Source organism: Glycine soja, chromosome 5, assembly GCF_004193775.1.
Source record: "Glycine soja cultivar W05 chromosome 5, ASM419377v2, whole genome shotgun sequence".
Taxonomy (NCBI): Eukaryota; Viridiplantae; Streptophyta; class Magnoliopsida; order Fabales; family Fabaceae; genus Glycine; species Glycine soja.
Genome location: NC_041006.1, coordinates 40,561,323 through 40,585,546, shown reverse-complemented (window position 1 = coordinate 40,585,546; position 24,224 = coordinate 40,561,323). Strand labels below are relative to the sequence as shown.

The window sequence follows — 24,224 nt, the reverse complement described above, 5'->3', positions numbered from 1 at the left end:
GAACTATATTATGAATTTGAAAGACGACATTGTTATGTACCAAAAAAAGAAAGACGACATTGTTATGAATTGCGATGGCTTCCTAGTTAATTGCTGAAGATAAGCCTTTGCACCTTGTATTTATTTATCTTGATGAGAAGTTTGGTTAGCAAACTTTGGGAGTCGGCTATTGAGATTCGGCAAATTAACTTTTTGCCCATTTTTTGGGTTGCTGTTGCTCTTTCGTTAACTTTTTGCCCATTATCTATAAAATACCTTTTATTTAATTGAGACGACATTTTTTTTGTAATATTGATTCTCTTTGCATCTCTATTGTATCAATTTCTGTTTATTTTTTGGTACTCTTTTTGGTACAGAATTTCTGCTTTTAGTTTGTCATTTCAATAGTGATGATACATACCTGTTTAAACTTACGTACATCACCTTAAGCATTAAAGCTGCATTATTTTTATGAAACAAGAATTGATCGTCGTTTCACTTTCGTAGTTATTTACCATAGTTTTAAGGTTTAATTGTCTTGTTATTATTTGTATTTAATTTCATTCCAGATTAAATTAGGATTCATTATTTTTAAAAGTCTCAACATAAATTAGGATTCATTATTTGTATTTTTTCTCTGACAAAATCCCACAGAAAAAACATACAGAACACTTTGATGTCATAATTGTTGTTAACTGAATTAATAACAAAATTACCATGGGGGCACTTTTGTTTAAAAAAACTAATAAACTTCATGTAAATGAATATCATGAAATCCAACAAGATCACAAACATAAATCTTAAACAAAATAGAAGCATATTACATAGAATTTCTAAATTAAATGAGATTTGGCAGTCAAATCTCTCCCACCATCCTTTGATCAAATTAATTCCCACTCTCCCCATACCTCTACCCCATGCGGCAAGAAAAAAGAGTAGTTGAATCCCTGGCCTTGCTTAACTGCTTAAGCCTTAATTTTTGAACAAAACAGGAATTGAAGCACCCACTGACGCTCGATCATATTTAGGTTTTCTCGATAAGGAAAATGGCTATGGTGTTTTGGATGAATATCTCGCCTGAAAGAAGGAAAAATTCAGTTTTTAACTTATGTTATGTGGTTACCAATTTGCCACACCATTCCTTAATTATATGGTCATAAAAATTAACCAAATTTCAATTTAAATTTTATTAAATTGTCATACTTATCTACTAGCATTTTTAACTCATAAGTGTGTTTATTTTACGGATTAAAAATACATTCACAAGAATGTTAACATATGAATGAAACATTCTCATATTTATTATAAGTTTTGAAAAATTATTCACAAGCATAATTCATTGCCATAAATTTATATTGTCGATATTTTTCCATCTTCCAATTCCTATGTAAAAATGTGAGAATTTTGTATTCCCATGGAAATTAAAGTTTTTTTTAAAAAAATAACTTCTCACTTTTCTCCTTTTCTACCTCATTTATTTAGTATTTTTATTAAATTAAAAATTTTAAAAATATTCAAAGGAACGATAAATATTTATTCACATTGTATAATCTAATTCGTGAAACAAACGTCCCGGTGGGATTTGGTCACCAATGGTGGGTGTTAGTGTTTTTAATGGTTAAGTGCATTTATGAAAATTAATGAGCCAACTAAACGAAAACTGACGTATGATGCTTAATTACTAATTAAATTAAAAAATATATAATGTGTTTTTGTGGCTGTGTGATTTAAAAATTTATACATAGTTATTTTGTTTGTATTTGAATTTTATGATATTATATTAGTTTATCATTTAACATCGTATTACTCTAATCTCAAGCATAATAAGAAAAATATATATAATTTTTCTTGGTTTTAAATGTCGTAAAAGAAATTCAACTAATTTTATTTTATTTAATAATATTATCTATAAAATACCTTTTATTTAATTGAGTTTTTAGTTCAAATAATTCATTTCTATTTCTAATATCAAGTTTTAACAAATAATAAATTAAAAAAATAATTAAAATTGATGTAATTAAATATAACTTACTAAATTTTTTAATTAGTATGTGAATCGATTATTTTTCTTCTTGTACTATTTGAGATCAAAGGAAGTACATATATAATACTCTTCATTAAAATACTCCATTTTGACTCATAAGAAAAAAATATCTTATATATTAAATTTAAATATAAATAAATTTAACTAATTTTATGATATTTAATATTATCATTCCTAAAATACTTTTATTTAATCTAATTATATTTTTAATGATTTCTTTCTATTTATGATAATAAATTTTAATAAAAAATATTTTAAAAATAATTTTATTTTTTATTTGAGATTAGAAAAATTAAATAATTTCAATTAATATAAATTAACTTTTTAATTATTGTAAAATTATTTTTTTTATATAAATTCAGAGTTATGAGGGAAAAAGATGTAAGTCCCGAGGAAGTACATGTTTTTCATAAGTAAATAAAAGAATTATACATGTTTAGTTATTATCAATTTAACGATGGATCAATCACAGGGGACCACTAAATTATGAAGCAATAACTCCACTGAAAACTAATCTTAAAAACGTTGTCTTTCTCCTTTACTGTCATTTTCAATCTTTCCATGGCAGCATCCTTACGTTGACCGTTCAGGCAGCTGCGGTTCAGCTAGATACAGCATAAATATAATGCTTCAGTGAATTTATTAATATATTTTCTTCTTATTCCAAGCAAATCGTGTTTTATTATTGCCCATGGTATAAGTTATACTTAATTTGGCTTGTTCGTTAAGCTTCTTCAAAAAAAGTACTTTTTAGTAAAAAAAAATGAAATCATCTTTTTTTTACAAGTTCTAATTAATTTATGTATAAATTAACCTGCAGAATTTCTTTTACTTTTTAGATAGAATGTGATGATTGCAAGCTTGGATAAAGAGTCATCCTAAAAAAAAGAAAAATAAATATGAAAGAAGAGATTTGTAGATATGCCTTAAAGAAAATATCACATAAAATTATAGGTATATTCTATTTTTACGGATTATGAAATCAATACCGTGATAAACGCTCTAGAAGTTAATTGTAATTTATGAAAAAAAAATTCTTAAAAATATTTTTGGATAAACTTATCCAAACAAATTTAATACTAATAAGCTTTTTTTTTCTTAGGACTTCTTTTTTTCTCAAAATATGCCTATACAAACATCTGAACCGTCTTTACAGACAGTTGTATAAGACTAATTATAGCACTTTGGCCACAAATAGATTCTCATAACATATTACATTATGGGGAAAGGACCTAAAAAAGCTTGTTGGTTTGTATGGTTTGCTATTGTCTGAACTTTATGATTACATAGGAACAGTATTAACAGGAACGAAGAAGCAAATAGTGAATACGCGTTTGAATTGATTAAGTTTAGATGTTGGTCTTGGTTAGTTGTGCAAAAGTGAAACACTTTTCTTAATTTTTCATTTTTTGAGTGGTCAAGTGAAGTCATTCTTTGCTATGCTTGAAGTGTTTGTAGCATATGTAGGATTGACAGTCTGCATAAAGCTTAGCAGTAGAATTAGAATACACTTAATTAAATGCATACAGTGGATTATAGTCTATTGATGCAGGAGGAGGCAGACCAAAATGAATAATTTATGTATGCAGGGAGTTGAATTATTACTTTGGGACTGTGTAATTCTGTATACAGTTGTAGGAATTCTGTGTATGCAGGGAAAACGCAAAAATACTGAATAATTGTGCAGGAATTTTGGATATATATCTATGTAAAAATATAATTATTTGGCTGATTAAAAAATATTAAAAACAATCCTATTTTTGTATTTTTTTGAAGGTGTTCCTCCTTTTAGAATCCAACTCACCTTTATAAATAATTTATATGTTTGTGAACAAATGAAAAGTAAATTAAATTAGTATGCATTAATAGTTGAATTAATATTAAAATATTCAAACGATTGAAGTAATAAAATTCAATTTATATAAAGATTTATTTATTTAAAAAGTAATTTTACTAAAAGTTATTCTTGGAATAACTTAACTTTTTACGAAACATATAACTTTTTTTTTAATTTGCACCGTAAACATATAACTTATTTATATTTCATCACCACACACACACACACACAGATATATATATATATATATATATATATATATATATATATATATATATATAATATGTTTAATACAATTTACATCTTTTTGTATTTCATATGATGACAATGAGTAATAGTCATAAAAGAAATTGGCACTTTCATTTCCCCTTTACATTCTTAAATTACATAAAAGATAAATACATATAAAACCTAGCTAATTCTAAATTTGTCCAACTGTTCAATGATCATGACTTTACAAAAATAAAACAAGGTGCTAAGGGTGTATTTGTAAATATTAGAGAATATGAAAAATATTGGATAATATATATATATATATATATATATATATATTATTTTAGAATATATCATAAATGATATCATAGGATTTATTTTTATTTTCTATTTATGATTTTTTTCTTATTTAATTAAGATCTTTGTAATTATAGGTTTTCCATATCATGTAAAATAGGAATATCACTTATACTTATTTGTAATTGTATGTTAGGATTTTTCCCTTTTATTTCCGATCATAGTTTCCTCTCTGGTACTACACCTTAGCTATTGATCACTCCAAGCAACTTCTACTACTTATGAAGATTTTCTCTAATGGTATAAGCATTGTAAACATTTGGTTCTACTGCTTTGGTGTTTTTCATGCAATTGTTTCCTCACTAAGGCATGGTTTGATAAGTGCGAAAGAAGGGACAAGGAAGGAAAAGGAGGGAAGATAGAGTGAATTGGTGATTTGGTTGAGCATGAGAGAGAGGAATTTTTTTAAAAAAAAATAGTGGGATCCACCGCTGCAGATTTTCACTCCCATATGAGGAGATTTGTCCAGAAATTTGACATTTTTATCTTATTGTCTTTGTTCTCCATCTTACATTGTGAAAAAAAAAACTATCTTAAGAGAGTAAAAAGGTATTTTCATAAATCTTATCATTCTATTTTTATTCTATTTTTCTTCAACCAAATCACTTATATTTCAACCTTATTTCTTATTTCTTATCTCTGTCTTTTCTTTTATCTTTCCACCTATTTTTTTTCTTTTTCTCTCCTACAACCAAACATATCCTAATAGATCAGAGGCTTTTATTCCCCATGGTGACTTCTTTTCCATCAACACAGTGACTCTTTCCAAAAGATAGATCATATTAATGAAAACTTTATTTTTCACAAACGATCACTTAAGTGGAAACTCTTTTTCTACAAGTGAATCAAATCAGGGATGACTTCTTTCCCACCAATGACCATTCTGGTAATGACTTCTTTCCCACAAATGAATCATATTATTGGTAATTTCTTTCTTACCGATGATTACTTATGATTGTTCCAATTATGAGAATTTTTTCCCACCTACAATCATTTCAATGGCAACTTATGTCACTTATGACTCTCACAAGCCCAACTCTTTGTCCCAGATGTTGTTGTCAGACTTATTTTCAAGTTTAAATATTCTGGGTTTCTAATAAAATTGGTTTGAAGCTTCAAACATGTGTTTTTGAAAAAGTCAAGCTTTGTTTATCTTGATTGTTTCCCCATAAATTTCTCTCAAATGATGTTCACTCCACCTGTCTGGCTAAGTTATCATTCTTGCATTTTTTTCGGCTTATCCAAAATCAATCCTTTAGCTGCCTCTCCAACTGTTATCCAACATCCTTTAATTTTATATTTATTCCTTTAGTTGAAAACTTAGAAGCTTTGACTTGACTTGAGGGAGAATGTTAGAAAATATAAAAAATATTTAATAACTTTTTTAATATACATCTTAGACTATTTTAAAATATTCTAAGTAATCGATTACGATTTTTTTTTATTTTTTATTTTATGATGAATTTCATGTTGATCAAACAAACTTTTTCACACATATAATGAGACTAAAAGAATAAAATATACATATACACACAATATAAATAATGGAAAGGAATATAAATTTAATGTGATTCGACACTTTTAATTTATTTTTATGAAATATATCAATAAATATTTATTATCTCAAATCAATTATAAGTTTTTTAGACAAATTTTCTCCTTTTTTTTGCGTGACTTTTTTTCATTTCGGGTGATGTCTCTCCTTTCAAGATGATTATTCTTATTTCAAAAACTTTTATTTATTGACATTACATCTTAATCTTAAAAAAAAATCCCTAAACTCTTAAACAACATCATAAAGATTAATGTATAATTGTATACGAACTAGGCTACCAGTTTGCATTATCAAGCTTGAGTGAATAAGAACTTGCCCCAGGTGAAGGCCCGTGACAAGAGGATAAAGTTGGCCCTAAGTAAATTTCTTTCACCAACAAAAATTAATAAATTAATAACTATCATTGGTCTTTTAAAAAAATAAGAGAATGAAATTTGAAATATTTAAAAATTGTAAAATATATATTTTTGTCTTTTATTGATTTTTCATATTGTGAAAAGCCATTTAGTGTTCTCTAATTTAATTTTATGCCTTTACGTTATCTTAAGTTATTACGATGACTTTGGGTTTTCAAAGACCATTTTTTAATAGGCAAAGTTATATACACTATCTACTCATCCTCCCAGTATCCACTCAAAAGACCATTAATTTCTTTAATTAGGGTCCTTTAATTCAAAACTCCATGGCTATCTTTAATTACTCACTTTTGGTTCCTTATATATGATGATCAAGATTTAATTTTGGATCATGTGTATAGAAAATAAAATATCCTCAGTGCACACAAAAAAGTAGTACTTCTTTTAATTAAAAATGTTTTTGGGCTTCTTTTCACTTGTAATTCTAACAATAAATATAACATTTATCTACACGTATCTCATTCGAAATGAATAAGATGAGAATTCATGAATAGAGATTGAAATTGAGTATTTCTTCCCCCCATTGAAGTTTTATTTTTCCCCCTCATGTGAAACCTTGTTTTATCTATTTTGTTTATAAGATACGTGATATTCAAATTCTCAAAGCTCTCACTTTGTGTTTCAATCCAAATGCATTGTTGTGTGAAGTGAAACCTGTCCTGTATTTAGAGTAGGGTAAGTGATTGGAGTGATCACATTCTATACAACGTTTTTGTTGATTATTTGCATTTGTCAGAGAGATAATAAGTAGTACTAACAGGGAAGAATTTTGATTTCTTACATTTTTTTCCTCCTTCTTTTAATTTTCTAGAACTTATACTAGTATTTTTATAAAAACTCGTTTCCCTTTCCTTATTCCTCTTTAATTTTTCTGTAAACAAACCATATATTACATACTTTTTTAAAAAATATTTAGGAAAATCAATAAAAATATACAACTACTTCTTCTTTTCATAGAAAGGATACTACTACTAGTAAACGGCTGCTAGCTACTCCTAATTATCCGTGACATAATTGGACTTACATCTATATAAACGGCTGCATTGGCAGCTATATTAATGATAATAAATTTAGTTGGAACTGCAATTATGAGTGGCCTCACACTCACAGTCACAGCAATAGCAATTGATATACAATTGCAATTTAAAACAAACAAACAGATCATTACTTATTATAATGGCCCAGATATTAGCACTCCAATCCGAACAACTAATGCAGCCCATACGTTAATTGTCAACATACAGATATAAGTAACACTCACTAACATTTGTGAGCATCCTTCCAAGTCAAACTTGGCAGTTGCCACCATGGTTACGCTCTGCATCAATAATGGGATAGCTTTTTTTTTCTTTAAAAGGAAATACTATACAGATATTTTCTTGGGATTAACATTATACTTTTTTAGTATCAATATTCTAAAATATTTATCAAATAAAACATTTTTTATAAAAAAAATAATATTCAATATTATCTATACATTTTTATCATAATAATACTACACCAACAGTGGAAGCACGCATTCTCACATGTTGGAATGGAAATAATTAAAGAAATGATTGGTTTATGAATTATGACTTAGCTTACACCGCATCACGTTAAATTAGGTCTGATTTTTTAGGAAATAAATAAAGTCAAAACTTTATAAATAAATAAAAAATAGTTTAAAAGTTATTTCAAGCTATTCAAAAAAAAGTTTTTTCTTTTAATAGTAGGCCGGCCGACTTATTTAAGTAACACTATAAATATTGTTTTAATATTATTATTATTATTATTATATCATTTTTTTATATTATATTGAAATTGTATGTATTTATTTAACATGCTAAAAATTAAATATGTTGATATACACAGAGTCAAGGCTACAGTTTTTTTTAGAATAATTTTATATCCTATTTAAAGGCTTTTATTACAAAATAAACTTTTAAGTAACTTACAATAAAGGTCATGCTACATCTTAAAAATAAGTTTATACATTATAAACAAGTTAATTGATTAGACTTGATTCTTTTAAAGTCCAGCATATATATTTTGTTTGTGTCGTATGCTTTTAATTAGTATAAGTGATTTTAAATTTTATAACTTATAACAGGAGTGTGCAATGGTTTGGTGAATAAAATGTGTATCCAGCTCGACCTAAATTTGGATTTTGATGTTGTTTAGGATAAATTTAATATTATTTTAAATTTTGAACTTATATCAAATTCAAATCTAAAAATTAATTTACATATATAGTAATAAAAGTTATCTAAATTATATACATTTTTTAATCTTATTACTAATTCACCCGAAATTTCCATGAAATAATATATGTTATATTGTACTGAAAATATGAAGTAACTCACAAGCAACAGATATTAGCGAGTAAGAACAATTATAAAAGAATCATAGTCTTTCGTGACTACTAATTATTATATAAGGGCGTAAGTGGTATTTTAGTCTGAGCACTTCTGTAGAGGTCAAATTAACCTAGTGCTATGGTTGTTTTTTCATTATTGGGATACATAAATGAAAAGAAAAAAAAAAAAAAAGAAGAAGAGAAAAACGGATATAACGTACATGCATGGTACGTACTCTGCTATCCAATCAATAAAAAGAAGTTAAAACCACATTCGAGCAGTTCTTTCCACTGAAAAGCTAGTGGTGGAGTATTGTGCAGTTTAGGTGAGAAGATAAATTAAAGTGCCTTCAATTTCACTGCGTCCAACAAAAAAAAAGACTGAAAATGGTTCCTTTGCATTATAATCGATTATAATGAATATCGTTGGATTGTGATTGAATAATGAATATTTTTTAATGAGGATGGAGCCTTTGAATCTGTTCTGTTATGGGATATACCAGTTGAGATTGCTTCCACTAGATCTTATTCATTTCAATGTCATTGAAAGCCCGACGAAAAATTTCCTTCTTTTTTTTTATCAGCTTACGGGATTAACTAATTACGCACATATCCTTAGGAAGTTAATTATGAGTTCATATAGTAATTAACATACCTGGTTGGCAAACACGTGATGGGCAGCTATATAGATGTACACTTAGGAGTGTTCAGTTTTAAACCCTTGGGATAGATGTACTTAAACATCATTTCACACTTTCCAATAGACAAAATGTAAAAGCAAAGATTTGTTTCATTCGGGTGAACCTGGGTTTACATTGAGGTGAATGGTGAAACAAACACACTATTCATGCGATTAACTTATTAACTAGGAGTGATGACTAATTAATTGTGCGAATCAACTATTTTTTTCATACTGTTATTTATTGAATTATTTTTGTCGCACTGAGTAAGATTAAACTAATTTGTTTTCCGGAAAATTTAAAAAATTATCATACTTTGTTTTAGGTAAATTACCTTACTTTTAATGATTAATTTTTCAAAAATACCAAACCGTACCTTTTTTGACAGATTTTTTTTTTTATATACATTAACTTGAAAATCAAATATCTAACTACATATTTAAGAAGTAAAGTTATCTATCAGTTATAAAGTTATCTATCAGTTATATCAAATTAGTAGGAAAAAATTATCCTACATTATTTTATTGACTATGATCTTGTTGGTTAAATCAGTGGAGTCACTCTCTCACCATATTGCTAGTAACAAAATCACATTTATGGGTGTGTTTCGAAAAACTAACATATAAGGTATTCGAAGTTTAAAACCTAGTTGAAAAACTGAAATTTGTAAGTTAATTGATTGAATTGAGAGTTTTTTTATAAGATTAGTTGATGAATGTAAAATGATATAAAATAATATAATTAATTATTTAATTAAAAAAGGTTAAGAAAATAAGTAAATTAATGAGGATAAAAATGAAAAAGAAAAAAATTAATAACTTGTATATAAGTTAACTATTTTTATAAACTATTTAAAATCACTTAAGGGTGAGTTTGTTTAAACTAAAAAAAAGTAACTTCAAATAAATGTTTTTTATATAAGTGTTTTTTTATGAAACAGATCAGATTTATTTTTAAAATAAATAAAAAATTAATTTTTTTAAACAGAAATAATTTAAACAAACACACTAAAAAATATATAATTGTTTATTTTATTAAAATAAGTACTTATTTCAATAAATAAATTTAAAAAATTAATCCTTAATAACTTATAAAATAAGAAATAAAAAAGTTACCAAAATAAACTGCCAAACAAAGTCACGCACGATCAAGAGTTAAATGAATTTTTATAAATTCTCCGAAACACTCCCTATGTCTTCAAAGTTCAAATATGTGATCAAGAGTTAAATGATTATGTTGGTACGTAAATGTTTAAAAATATTAATTTCTTAAATGAATTTTTATATCTAGAGAGACTATTCGAGATTATCAGCCGCCAGAGAAAAAAAATCACATCCAACTTGAAATTTTCTTTTAGATGTACGTGTATTAGAATTAACTCTTATTTCTTGTAAAGCTAAAATAACTATAGCCTCGTGACCTTAATTCAAGCAAATAAGACTTATTCCGGATGCATATTATTTCAATTAATTAATATTTCGCATACAAATAAGATTTCAGCCAGTCTGCAAACCTGAAACATATAACTCCTCTAGGAAATAAGAGTTAATCCCGATACGTGAAGTTTTTTTTAGGGATGATACGTAAAGTTATTTTGACTTCTGAAAAGCTACACTTTAAATAATAAAATATACTTATGTTCCTTAATTAAAAACATAAACGACTAATTAATAATTGTAATAAAATTATACATAAAATAAAATCTAAATTGTTGATTAATGGTTACTGAAAACACATTAGTAATCTATGTCATATCATGTACACTTTTAGCTAATTAAATTAAATAAAGATCGAGACCAATCTTAAAGCGGAAACATATGTCCCAGCATGTCCTTTTTCTAATTAATATTGCCACTGGTGCATGAATCATGCTTGGCCTATCAATTCCTATTGACCTAACGTATTGATCATGTCTCCAGAAGACTCAGAGCTAGAGCGAGTTTATTTACCTTGAGAAACTAAAAAATTCATTCGAAATAGTAATATAGACTATATGAATCAATGAAGGGGTGATATTTGAACATTAACAATTTACAAATATTTCATTAATACCTTTTTTTTTTTTGTCACGTCATATTACTAATATTATTAATCACTTATCTCTTTTATCTCTCTCAAAGTATACACACTTTTATTCAAGAGTAATTTCCCAAATCAACTAATCGCATGATTATAAAGATTGCAAATTAAAATTGTGTTATATAGTAACAAATTAACTCGAAGGACACCTACATATATATTTTATACTTCTCTAACATTTTTGACAATGAAACTAAAAACACCCAAAAGAAATAACAAGTACCATCGATTCGGAAGAATGAACCCGAACATCACAATGACCATGGCTGGATACTCAGCGCAGGCGTTAGCATTAAATGTTTTGGCACATGAAGCCCGACAATGACAGTAAACTTTATTTTTGTAATTATTTATTGTTATTTATAACAATAAAATTATTTTCCAAGTCTAACAACACTTAATAAGTACTACTACAGTTTATTCTCTGTTTACCAATAAAGCAAGTGGCTAACCTCTTCCTATATAAATTTCTTTTAGGATATGCACAAATCTGAGTTATATAATCGTCTATGATCATATATATCTGTGTATCAATTTTCTCTCAACATCCTAGGTTTGCTGCTGTAAACATCTGATCAGAGTAAGTTCTGCTACTACTATTCTTTTTGCATATTCATAACTAGCTTGTTATTACACAAAATTTGCATACACACACACGTTTTTAAATACACAAATGCCACTCGTTTAAAAATTGTGGTCAGGTTCATATATATGGCGAATAAACTGAATATAAGGCTAGGAGAACCAACTCTGGTGCCACCAGCAGAAGAAACGGAAAAGGGTCTTTACTACTTCCTTTCAAACCTTGACCAGAACATAGCACATCCAGTTCGAACGGTTTACTTTTATAATAAGTCTGCATGTAGAGGGAACGAGGAAGCAGCACAAGTAATAAAGGATGCTTTGTCGAAGGTTCTTGTTCACTATTACCCTATGGCTGGAAGATTGGCCATAAGTTCAGAAGGGAAACTGATCATAGAGTGCACAGGTGAGGGTGTTGTGTTTGTTGAGGCTGAAGAAGCAAACTGTGTGATAAAGGACTTGGGAGATTTGACAAAACAACCTGACCTTGAAACTCTTGGAAAACTGGTTTATGATATCCCCGGTGCAACCAACATGCTTCAGATACCTCCTTTGCTAATTCAGGTTTGTGTTGTTAATTAATTATGACTCTTGCTAACTAGTTTACTTTAAGATATATGGATATTGATTAAAAATTAAAAAAAAAATATTTATTGTAAAAATCATGATATAAAAAAAACTCATAATTAACATGACTGATTAATATTTATTGTAAAAATCTTTTAATTTTTTTACCAATACCTAAAAATACTGATTAATATTTATCATTATTTATTAATCCTCTCAATTACATCTCTTAATAATAATAAAAACTAACAACTACGTACGAAAAAGAGATCTAGAGTGCTAGCTATTGCTATTCTTTAAAGAGAGAGTCATTGTTCAAAGGCAAAACTTACGGTGTCTTGATCGGCATCGCGTCATCTAGAATTTGTCTTTAACGTAAAAGTTATTGTTGGCAGTTTTATTTGGACTCAAGTAATATGGTTCTATTATTATTATCTTTTTTATATTTGAAATCACATGAGTAATGTGTAACTCGTATTTAAATATGTTTTTTTTTTCCTTTTAGGAAATATTCAAACATGCGGTTAGATGCAAGTTTTTCAGAGATTTTGATGTTGTTTTCTAATTACAATTGGATTTAGTTTACTAGGATAGTTCCACGTAACAAATTTTTGGAAAAAAAGTTAACATAAATTCATAAGGTGAAATTTCAATTTTAATCTTATAATAATATTAAAAATACCAGTATTTGGATGGAGAAATTTAAAATTCTGAAAAATTTTAAATTTTAAAAATTTTAAATATTTCAATTGAAATTCTTTTATTTTCAAAATTTTGTGTTCAGATAAAAAAATTAATATTATGAGAATGAAAAAATGAATGAGAAAAAAGAAAAAAATATAATTGGTAATGTTAGGAGAGTTTAAAGGGTGTTTTGTTGAAGAAGACGATAAGAAGATAATTTCGATTTCTCACCTTTTAGAAGGAAATTGAAATTCCAGATTTTTAGTTGTTTAAAATTCCAAAATTTTAAATTCTTCATAAAAAAACATCCAAACAATTAATTTTAAATTACAAAAATTTAAATTCTCTGATAAATTATTTTCCTTAGTTAAAATTCTCTATCCAAATCCTTTGTTTGGATGGAAAAATTTAAAATTCTGAAAAATTTTAAATTTTAAGAATTTCAAATACTTCAATTAAAATTCTTTTATTTTCAAAATTTTGTGTTTGGATAAAAAAAATTAAAATTATGAGGATGAAAAAATGAATGAAAAAAAAGAGAAAATATAGTTAGTGTGCTAATTATAAGTGTTCGTTCACATCCGATCGATGTTTTAGGAGTTCGCAGATGTTTCTTGAAGAGGACTATAAAAAGAAAATTTCAATTTCTCACCTTTTAGAAGGAAATTGAAATTCCAAATTTTAGTTGTTTAAAATTTTGTTTTAAAATTTCAAAATTTTAAATTTTTCATAAAAAAACATTCAAACAATGAATTCTAAATTACAAAAATTCAAATTCTCTGATAAATTATAGCTAAAATTCTCTATTCAAACATACTAAAAAAAAATTATAATACAGAATAGTGAATACCATGGGTAATTCCCACACGGTCACACGGTCACGAGCAGTTTCGTGGGGACGGAGGGGGCTATGCCTCCCAAACTTTTGACAATCTCTCTATATATATATAATTATTAATAATTTTTAGTCATTTAATATATAACCCCAAAGTGACATTTTAGTTGAAAATAATCTTTAGTTATTTTTTATTATTATTATAAAAGACAATTTTTAACATTATTAATTATTAATATTTTCATACATAAACTATTCCATCAATTAGTTGTATTATTATTATCTTTTTTATTTTTCTTTTTTTATGATTTTTTTAATTCTCATTTTGTACAACATAACTTATACCTGCAAGTTTTTCTTTTAGGTTTTTTATGCAATTTTTTTTTACAATTTTTCTTCCAATTTAACTATGATTTTGATAAAGGTATAATTATTTTCTTAAATCTATTGTAAAATAAATTGAAAATTTTAAAATATCCTCATATAAATTTTGTTATTAAATAGCTTAATTTGTCTTGTAGATTTTTTACAAAAATAATTTAGACATAAATTCTCTATTTTTTTTTTAGTAGCATAGAAGAGTATAAAAGTCATAAAAAAATTAAAGATTATTATTAACAAAGTAGAAAAATATATATTAATATTATAAAAAAATAATTAAGAAAATAACTTATATTTACATAATATTTTTAAAAGTTTAAAATTACTCATAAGAAATAGTTTTACATGTAAAAAAAAGATTATATTTAATTTATATAATATAAATTTAATTATTTTGTAGACACTTAAAAAAAATTATCACGTCACTTAATGAAGTGTCACAACATTAATTAATTAAGTAATGATATGACATATTAATTATTTAACAACCTTGATTAATTAACCGACAGTAAAATCAAACATAAAAATATTATAGGTAGTAAAATAATTTAATATGAAATTTAAATAGTAAAATCAGATTAGGATTATAATACAGGTATAAAAGAAGATTTCCATTGCAAATTAAAAGCATATATACATGTTTATAACTTAAGGTGCAACCAAACCCTCTCTTTTAGGTGACAAAGTTCAAATGTGGTGGATTTGTTTTGGGCGTAAACGTGAACCATTGCATGGTTGATGGTATAAGTGCTATGCAATTCGTGAACGCATGGGGTGAGACAGCCAGAGGCATGGACTTGAGCATTTCACCAGTTCTGGACCGAACTATACTAAGAACACGAAATCCTCCAAAGATAGAGTATCCACACCACGAATTCGACGAAATTGAAGATGTATCAAATGTCACAAAAGTCTATGAGGAAGAGATCCTCTACGAGTCCTTTTGTTTCGACCCAGATAAGCTTGAGTTGCTTAAGAAAATGGCCACATCAGAAGATGGTGTTGTAAAGAAGTGCTCTACTTTTGAAGCACTTACAGCTTTTGTGTGGAGAGCTAGAAGTGAAGCCTTAGGGATGCACATGGACCCTAATCAACAAACCAAGCTACTTTTTGCTGTTGATGGAAGGTCTAAATTCGTGCCTCCAATACCAAAGGGGTACTTTGGCAATGCTATTGTGTTTTCAAATGCTCTATGCAAGGTAGAGGAGTTAGTGAATAATCCACTGTCATTTAGTGTGGGATTGGTTGGCAAAGCAATTGACATGGTGACAGACAGTTACATGAGATCTGCTATTGACTATTTTGAAGTGAAAAGATCAAGGCCTTCCTTAACTGCAACACTTTTGATCACAACATGGACTAGGATACCTTTCCGAAGTGCAGATTTCGGATGGGGGAAGCCCTTCTTTTTTGGGCCTGTAACTTTGCCAGGGAAGGAAGTCATTTTGTTCTTGTCTCATAACGAAGAAAGTAAAAGCATAAACGTGCTCCTAGGTTTGCCTGCTTCTGCCATGAAAAGGTTTGAAAGGCTGATGGAGATATGAATGCTGATCACAACAGTCTTAATTAATTCCCTTCATTAATAATGTCGTAAGTAAGGCCTGCGTTTTGCTTCAAATTGTTTTATTGTAATTGAAGAATGTTTAATTGGAAGGAACAGTTTATTACAACCGCAAGAACATTACTTTATGGGTGACCATTTATAGGTTATATTTTTTTACATGAAGGTCGTTGGGGTGCATGATACTAGTATGGAAATAATTTATATAAATGACATGTAATAAAGGAAGATCCCTCTATCCCTCATTTTGATCATTGAATTATTGGTTAGCAACTATTGGACGGTTGATATGATAATTTAACTTTATCATTTAGTTTTTGTCATTTAAATTTAAATTTAATTTAAGTTAAAGATAACTTAGGATTCTATTATTCTTTTATATTATATATATATATATATATATATATATATATATATATATATATTTTGTACACATACTGAATTGTTGAACAAAATCATATTTTGTCTTCTCTATATAATATCAAATTAGTCTATGTTGCCTAATAGTTTTTTCTCGATCCATCGATGATTTCTCTTACCACGTTGTCACTAATAGAAATCACAACTTTTTAATAATCACCATACTTGACATACTAAAATTACCTACTTTCTCCAGACTCACAATCTGTATGGCTATGTCACTGGTGATGATATACTTTGTCCCTCTCCAATCATCCCATCCTATATATGCTCACCAAAAGTGGCAAAATCATTATGTTTTGCTAGCATTTCACCCTATTTTATCTTCTCTATACCAACCACAGTAAATGCATGAGTGAAGATTTGTGAACAAAAAATGATACCAATACTTGTCCCACTCAAATTTGTATACCTACCTTTAAGAAGTTAGACTTCAAATTGCTGGTTGGCAAAGTCATGATGAGCAGCTAGGGTTTTGGCTTAAACAGCATTGATTAGTTATAATTTACTGTACGGTGACATCCGATAATTTGAAAAACCGTTGGGATGTACTTAAACATCATTTCACACCTTCCAAGAGACAAAATGTACGTAGAAGCAAGAGATTCTATTTCTTCTGGATGAAGTGGGTTTACGTTGTGTTGAAGTTTGAGACAAAATAAAACACACTATTCATGCTACTGGCTTGTGATGATTAATTAACGATGTGAATCAACTATTTTTTTCATATTATATGTTGAATTATTCTTGTACGTGACACAGTCACTAAAAAAACTAATGATTTTAAAAATTATCTTACTTTGGTTTAGGTAAATTTAAGGTATTTTTTTTTACTAGAAGTGAATGATTAATTTCTTAAAATATCCAAATTTATTTTAAGGGACATGACCTTTTTTAATATGTATTTTTTATATACACAAATTTGGAAATTAAACCTCAAACTATATTTGAAAAAAAAAAGTAAAGTTATATACTAACTATGTCATATTGTATTAGTAAAATAAATTACCTTCCTTGGTATAAATAATTAAAAACCTTATTGACTACGATCTAGTCAGCTAAATCTGTGGAGTCACTCTCCCACCATTATTGCTTATGGCAATAACACTCCTTATTAAGTTCTAACCATATTTTCAAACATGTGGTCAAGAATTTCTTATACAAATTGATCAAGACCACAAATCATGTACTGATTAAATCTTAGGGATGACTTTTGAACATCCAAAGAGATTAAACATCTCCTTGACGAAAACTTATTAAGTAATCTTAAATCACTACATGATTTGTGGTCTTGATCAATTTGTATATGATACATAATTAAGAGATATTAATTATTTTTTCTTAAATAAAAAAACTTAAATATGTATTACCTGAAGATTGGTCGAGATCATGCAAAAGTGATAATCTAAAACTATCTAATAATTTCTCTTGATTGACAATCCGGAGTTGCTATTGGTCCCAAAAGCATTGCTAATGGTTCCTACCAAGTGGTTGAAATATTATTTTTTTTTCAAAAAATGTCCCACATAATCATGATTCTAGGTGATGAGAAACGGAATCATGATTCCATTGTATATCATTTTTCGCACCCCTTCTACACTTTGTTTGTGTTGTGTTCAACAGAATTATGATTTCATTTTTAATTTTTTGTCACCCCAAACAACGCAATAGAATCATAATTTCATTGTTATTTTTTTCACACCCAGGGCAACAAAATTACGATTCCATTACTATTTTTTTGTTACCCCCAAACAATGTAATGGAATCTGGTTTTGGTTGTATCCTTCAAAAATAAAATAAAAATAACAAAAATATGATTTCAGTGTGTGTGCACAAATGTTGTGTATTCATTTTTTTATTTAAAAAAAATATGGAATCATGATTCCATTGTGGTTGTATTTATAACAGAATCACAGTTTCGTTTATCATGAAAATGCCAAAAGGGGGGGGGGGTGCGGAGTTTGTGAGAGGGTTGAGAAGGGAATGTTGAGAGATTTTAGGCACGAAATGTTGGATCTAGAACATTAATCTAACACACATCAAGCAATGGAAACTTGAATCACACACACAAACTCACCAAGAAAAATGGAGAAGATGAGCAAGAAGGAGATGGAAGAAAAACAGAATAACGAAAATTGCATATTTTGCGGAAACGGAAAAAGTGTTTATCTCATAACAAAATGCTTCCCTTATGTGAAATTACACTTATTCCCCTACTTATATCAGTAAAGACAGAATTACCCCTTTCTCTAATACTCTCCTTTAATTCTGTATCTATCCTTTAAACTCAACATTACAATAACAGTAAAAGAAAACAACAAATCACAGATACAACACCCTCACAACACTTAACAGAGATCTTCACTGCATTTTAATCACTCCCAATCTGCTCCTTAACTCTTTGAATTGATCAATCTTCAATGGTTTAGTGAATATGTCTGCTACTTGCACAGTAATTGGACAATACTTAACACTTAGCTTGCCTTTTGTCACTTGCTCTCTAAGGAAATGAAATCGTGTTTCAATGTGTTTGCTCCTCCCATGAGCAACTGGGTGTTTAGCTAGATTGATGGCAGATTTGTTGTCCACCATCAGTGTAATAGCACCCTTTTCCTTCATCTTTAGTTCACCAAAAATATTATCAAGCCATTGAGCTTGACATGCTGCCATAGCAGCTACAATGTATTTTGCCTCACATGAGGAGAGAGCCACCACTTGTTCCTTCTTTGAGCTCCACGAGATTGGGGTATCACCATAGAAGAACACATAACTTGCTGTGCTCTTCCTATCACTCTTATCTCCACACCAATCAGAATCACTATATCCCATAACATTACATTTTTTGGCAGCACTGGAAAACAGAATACCATAATCGAGAGTACCTTTCACATACCTCATTATTCTCTTGGCAGCACGGAAGTGAGAAAGTTTAGGATTCTCCATATATCTACTAATTAAGCCAACAATATACAATAAGTCAGGTCTAGTACAACAAATATACCTCAGTGAGCCCACCATTTGTCTATACAAAGTTACATCTACTTCTTCTTCATTAGGATCTTTCACCAAGTTCACACCAGTGGCAGTGGGTGTGTCTGCAGAATTGCAGTCAACCATTTTGAACTTCTTCAGTACATCTCTTGCATACCTCCCTTGATGCATGATCACTCCCTCATCAGTTCTCTTGAATTCAATTCCAAGAAAATAAGAAATAAGGTCCAAATCAGTCATTTCGAATTCTCTCATCATCTCTCCTTTAAAGTTGGCAATTTCAGTCTCATTATTTCCTGTCACAAGCAAGTCATCTACATACAGGCACACTACAATCAAGTTAGTAGTATTGTTGCCCTTTATATAAACACCATGCTCAGTTGTACATTTGAGGAATCCAAGCTTCATTAGAAAGCCATCAATGCGCCTGTTCCAGGCTCTAGGCGCCTGCTTTAAGCCATACAAAACCTTGTTCAATCTGTACACCTTCTCTTCACTTCCTTTTATTTCAAACCCAGGTGGTTGACTCACATAAACCTCCTCCTCTAGAGGACCATTCAAGAAGGCTGATTTCACATCCATATGGTGCATATGCCACCCTTTTTGACTTGCTATAGCAGTAATAATTCTCACTGTCTCCATTCTTGCAACAGGTGCAAACACCTCCTTAAAATCAATGTCAGCCTTTTGCAAGAATCCCTTTGCCACTAGCCTGGCCTTATACTTGGAAATCTCTCCTTTCGGATTCTTTTTTACCTTATAAACCCACTTTACTACAATAGATTTTTTCTTAGCAGGTAGAGGCACAAGTTGCCATGTATTATTCTTTTCAATAGCTTTCAGCTCTTCTTTCATAGCATCAGTCCACTTTGTGTCATTCATTGCTTCCTCCAAGCTCACTGATTTAGATTCAGCAAATAGAGTTAAGTGTACTAGCTCACCTTCCTCCCCTATTGCTGAATCATGTATCAACTCATAATCTTGTAACCTGCTAGAGGGTTGTCTAGCTCTCTGTGATTTCCTTACTCCTCCTTGGTAACTGTCATCAATTACTGCAGCAGAAGAATCACTTGGCTCATCAATAGAAGCTTCAATCACAACTTTTGTAGGCTCTTCTACCATCTCTTTATCCCAATTCCAGTCCTTGGATTCATCAACTACCACATCTCTACTCACGAGCACTTCTTTGGTTATTGGATTAAACCATTTGTAACCACCAGTGGCATGATAACCCAGCAGTATCATTATCTCACTTTTGCTATCTAACTTCTTTCTCAACTAATCAGGCACATGTTAGAGCCAAAAATTTTAAAATGACTAACCACTGGTTTGTGTCCAGACCATGCTTCTTCAGGTGTGATTTTATTGAGCCTTTTTGTTGGGCTTCGGTTTAGCACATACACTGCAGTGGAGACAGCCTCTGCCCAAAGAAATTTTGGTAGCTTCTTTCCATTAAGCATGCATCTGACCATATTCATCACTGTTTGATTTCTTCTTTCTGCTGCACCGTTATGTTGGGGAGTGTAGGGAGGTGTCACATCATGCACAATACCTTCCAGTTCACAGAATTCATCAAATTCATTGCTAGTATACTCTCCTCCTCCATCAGTGACTATAGTTTTTATCAAGAAACCAGTTTGTCTCTCCACCATTCTCTTGAACTTCTTAAATACTCCTAGCACTTCACTCTTTCTCTTCAAGATATACACCCAGATCTTCCTAGTGAAATCATCTAGGAATGATACAAAGTATCTACTCTCACCAAGAGATTCACACTGCATTGGGCCACACACATCAGAGTATATCACTTCAAGCTTTTCTCTTTCCTTAGTTTCAACAAATTTCTTAAAAGACTCTCTGTGCTATTTAGACTCAACACAATTTTTACATAATTCTTTTGGTACATTTATCAATGGCAGCCCCCTAACCATGTTGTGAGTATTCAAGTCATGCAAGTCTCTAAAATTCAAGTGACCATATCTGTGATGCCACACCCAATCATCTTCATTCACTACTGCAACTAGGCATTTATGGCAAAGTGCTTCCAGATTGGCTCTAAATGTCCTGTTTCTAGACATAGAAACATCAAATATCAAACTGTTTTTACCACCTGAATCAAACAGTTTAAGTTTTTTATCTTCCATAATCACCTTATGGCCTTTCTCCACTAATTGTCCTAGACTGAGCAAATTGCTCTCTAGTCCAGGTACATAAAATACACCTGATATGCAGTACTGTGTACCATTCGGCATCTTGATCATCACATTTCCAACTCCTTCTGCTAGCATAGCTCTACCATCAGCAAACTTGATTCTATTTTTCTTGCTTGCATCAAAGTTGACAAGCCATTCTTTATGACCAGTCATATGTGTAGAACATCCTGTGTCAAGGTACCATTCATCAATGGTGCATATTTCATCTGCAGTAGTCACCATGAGCATCACTAGCTCATTTTCTTCATCATCACCTTTGGCAAGATTTGCCTCATCACCTTGGGAATCCTTCTTCGCATAACACTCATCTGCAAAGTATCCCCACCTATCACAATTATAACATTGGATGTTCTGTTTATCAAACCTTTTCCTACCACCTCTTCCTCTACCATTGCTACCACCTCGATAGTAGCCTCTGCCCCTGCCTCTCTGCGACTGATCAGGTTTATTTTCAACATTATTCTGGCCTCTTCCACTACTAGAAACATAGCCACTTCTTCCTCTATTGTTCCTACCAAGACCTCTTCCTCTAAAACCACTTCTTCCTCTGTTACTGTCGCCAGAATTCTTGTTACTAGATTGAGCCAATAAGGCTTGTTCAACAATTTTCTTCTTATTTCTCTCTAGCAATCTAAGTTCTCTAGCTTCTAGTGAACTTTGCAATTCTTCTAAACTCATTTCACTTACTTGCTTGGATTCCTCAATTGCACATACTATATAATCATATTTTTCCAGCAGAGATCGAGTAATTTTATCACAAATTTTTCCATCAGTTAGAGTCTCACCTTGTGTAGCCATCTGATTGGTGACTACCTTTACTCGTGCAAAGAAGTCAACAATCTTCTCATTCTCTTCCATCGTCATTGAGTCAAACTGTCGCTGCTTCGCTAAGGTCGCCTTCGAGATCAGATTGAAATTCGCATCATCTACACTCTGATGCAGAAAGAATATTGCCTTCGCATCCTTCTTCTTGCTATCCTTGTATGCATTTCTCACCGCCTCAATAGCGGGTTCTGCTGGTTCCGTCGCTACGCCATTCTTCACTACCTCCATCACGTCTTGAAATTCAAACAACGCCTTCATTTGAATATGCCACTGCTCCTAATTTTTTCCATCAAGAACCAACAATTGCGCAGGGACATTTCCTCCATTTGTGCTCAACTTCATTTTCATTCAATTCGTGTTCAATTCACTGAATCGATGAAGAACACTCACTCACACTCGTGTTTCCCAAATTGCAAATTGAAACCTCACTGATTTCACTTGTGTTTCCCGATCCTAGGCTCGATTAGGCTCTGATACCAAAATGTTGGATCTAGAACATTAATCTAGCACACATCAAGCAATGGAAACTTGAATCACACACACAAACTCACCAAGAAAAATGGAGAAGATGAGCAAGAAGGAGATGGAAGAAAAACAGAATAACGAAAATTGCATATGTTGCGAAAACGGAAAAAGTGTTTATCTCATAACAAAATGCTTCCCTTATGTGAAATTACACTTATTCCCCTACTTATATCAGTAAAGACAGAATTATCCATTTCTCTAATAGGGGAGAGAAGGAGAAGAGGTACCAAGAAAGGGGAAGAGGGGAGCGGAGGGAAGGAGAAAAAGAGAGGTAGGGGCCAATAGTGTTTTATGATAAAGCCCATATATGGTTTGTCAAACCTACCCCGTAGGGACAAAGCCCAAAAATAATCCAACTGACCTCTTCAACAATATATAGCTATGAATCCTGACTTACCTGCCCGACTCAAACAAACAAAGCACACAGCTTTTTGGGAATATTTATTCCAGCGATGAATAAGCCAAAAAAGAAAAAAAGACACCTTCCTTCAGACACGATTATTTGGAACCTCTGAAGTGTTCATTTTGTTGACAATGATTTTAAACATCATAATAGATGAAGTAAATGTGCATTTAAGAAACGCTTGTTGAGCTTTAGATGTGATCCAAACAATTAACCTTAAGCAATTCTATCACGTGTTTTAATTTCAAAATCAGCTTTTTTTGGCGTGGTTTCGAAATAAACTGTGACACTTCTGAAAACATTTTCATTCCGATAAATCTAATCTCCTTTTTTGTTTTTGCAGAATCTAATTCTCTTTTAATTTAATAAATTAACCTAGTGTTGAAGGAAATGCAACTAGGAATCACCTCCAATCCAAATTAAACCATGCATGCATAAATATGCGTCTGCAAAGAGTGAGAAAAACTGCAAGAAAATTGAAACATATTGTACACAACGGATCGACCCGAAAACACAAAAGAAAAATTGATTTGTTAGTAATTTTTTTATGAGTGGGAAATAAATGACTACAAAGAGCGCTGAAAACAAAGACACGAAAAAGGTAAACTAATCCCTAGTGATGGAAGCGCTGCAAGCAGAAGATGCCTCAACTGGGAAGGGCTTGATTCCAGAAGATGGAAAGTTGACTACTGAAGAATTTGTTAGTAATAAACCATGGCACTAAGAGTAGGGACGGATCCAA

The 24,224-nt window shown here is 30.1% G+C and overlaps 1 protein-coding gene across 1 annotated transcript; it reads left to right on the top strand.

Annotated features, from left to right (window-relative positions):
* The first annotated feature begins 11,929 nt into the window (after positions 1–11,929).
* Positions 11,930–16,381, top strand: LOC114413335 (omega-hydroxypalmitate O-feruloyl transferase-like). Its single transcript, XM_028377669.1, has 3 exons — positions 11,930–12,075; positions 12,197–12,641; positions 15,222–16,381. Exons 2-3 carry the CDS (start codon positions 12,207–12,209, stop codon positions 16,086–16,088), a joined length of 1,302 nt encoding a protein of 433 aa, XP_028233470.1. The 5' UTR covers positions 11,930–12,075; positions 12,197–12,206; the 3' UTR covers positions 16,089–16,381.
* Positions 16,382–24,224: the final 7,843 nt, after the last annotated feature.

Coding starts and splice junctions, on each gene's coding strand:
- LOC114413335 (XM_028377669.1), top strand. CDS start 12,207: ATGGCGAATAAACTGAATATAAGGCTAGGAGAACCAACTCTGGTGCCA. Junction 12,642..15,221: donor TACCTCCTTTGCTAATTCAG/GTTTGTGTTGTT, acceptor CCTCTCTTTTAG/GTGACAAAGTTCAAATGTGG.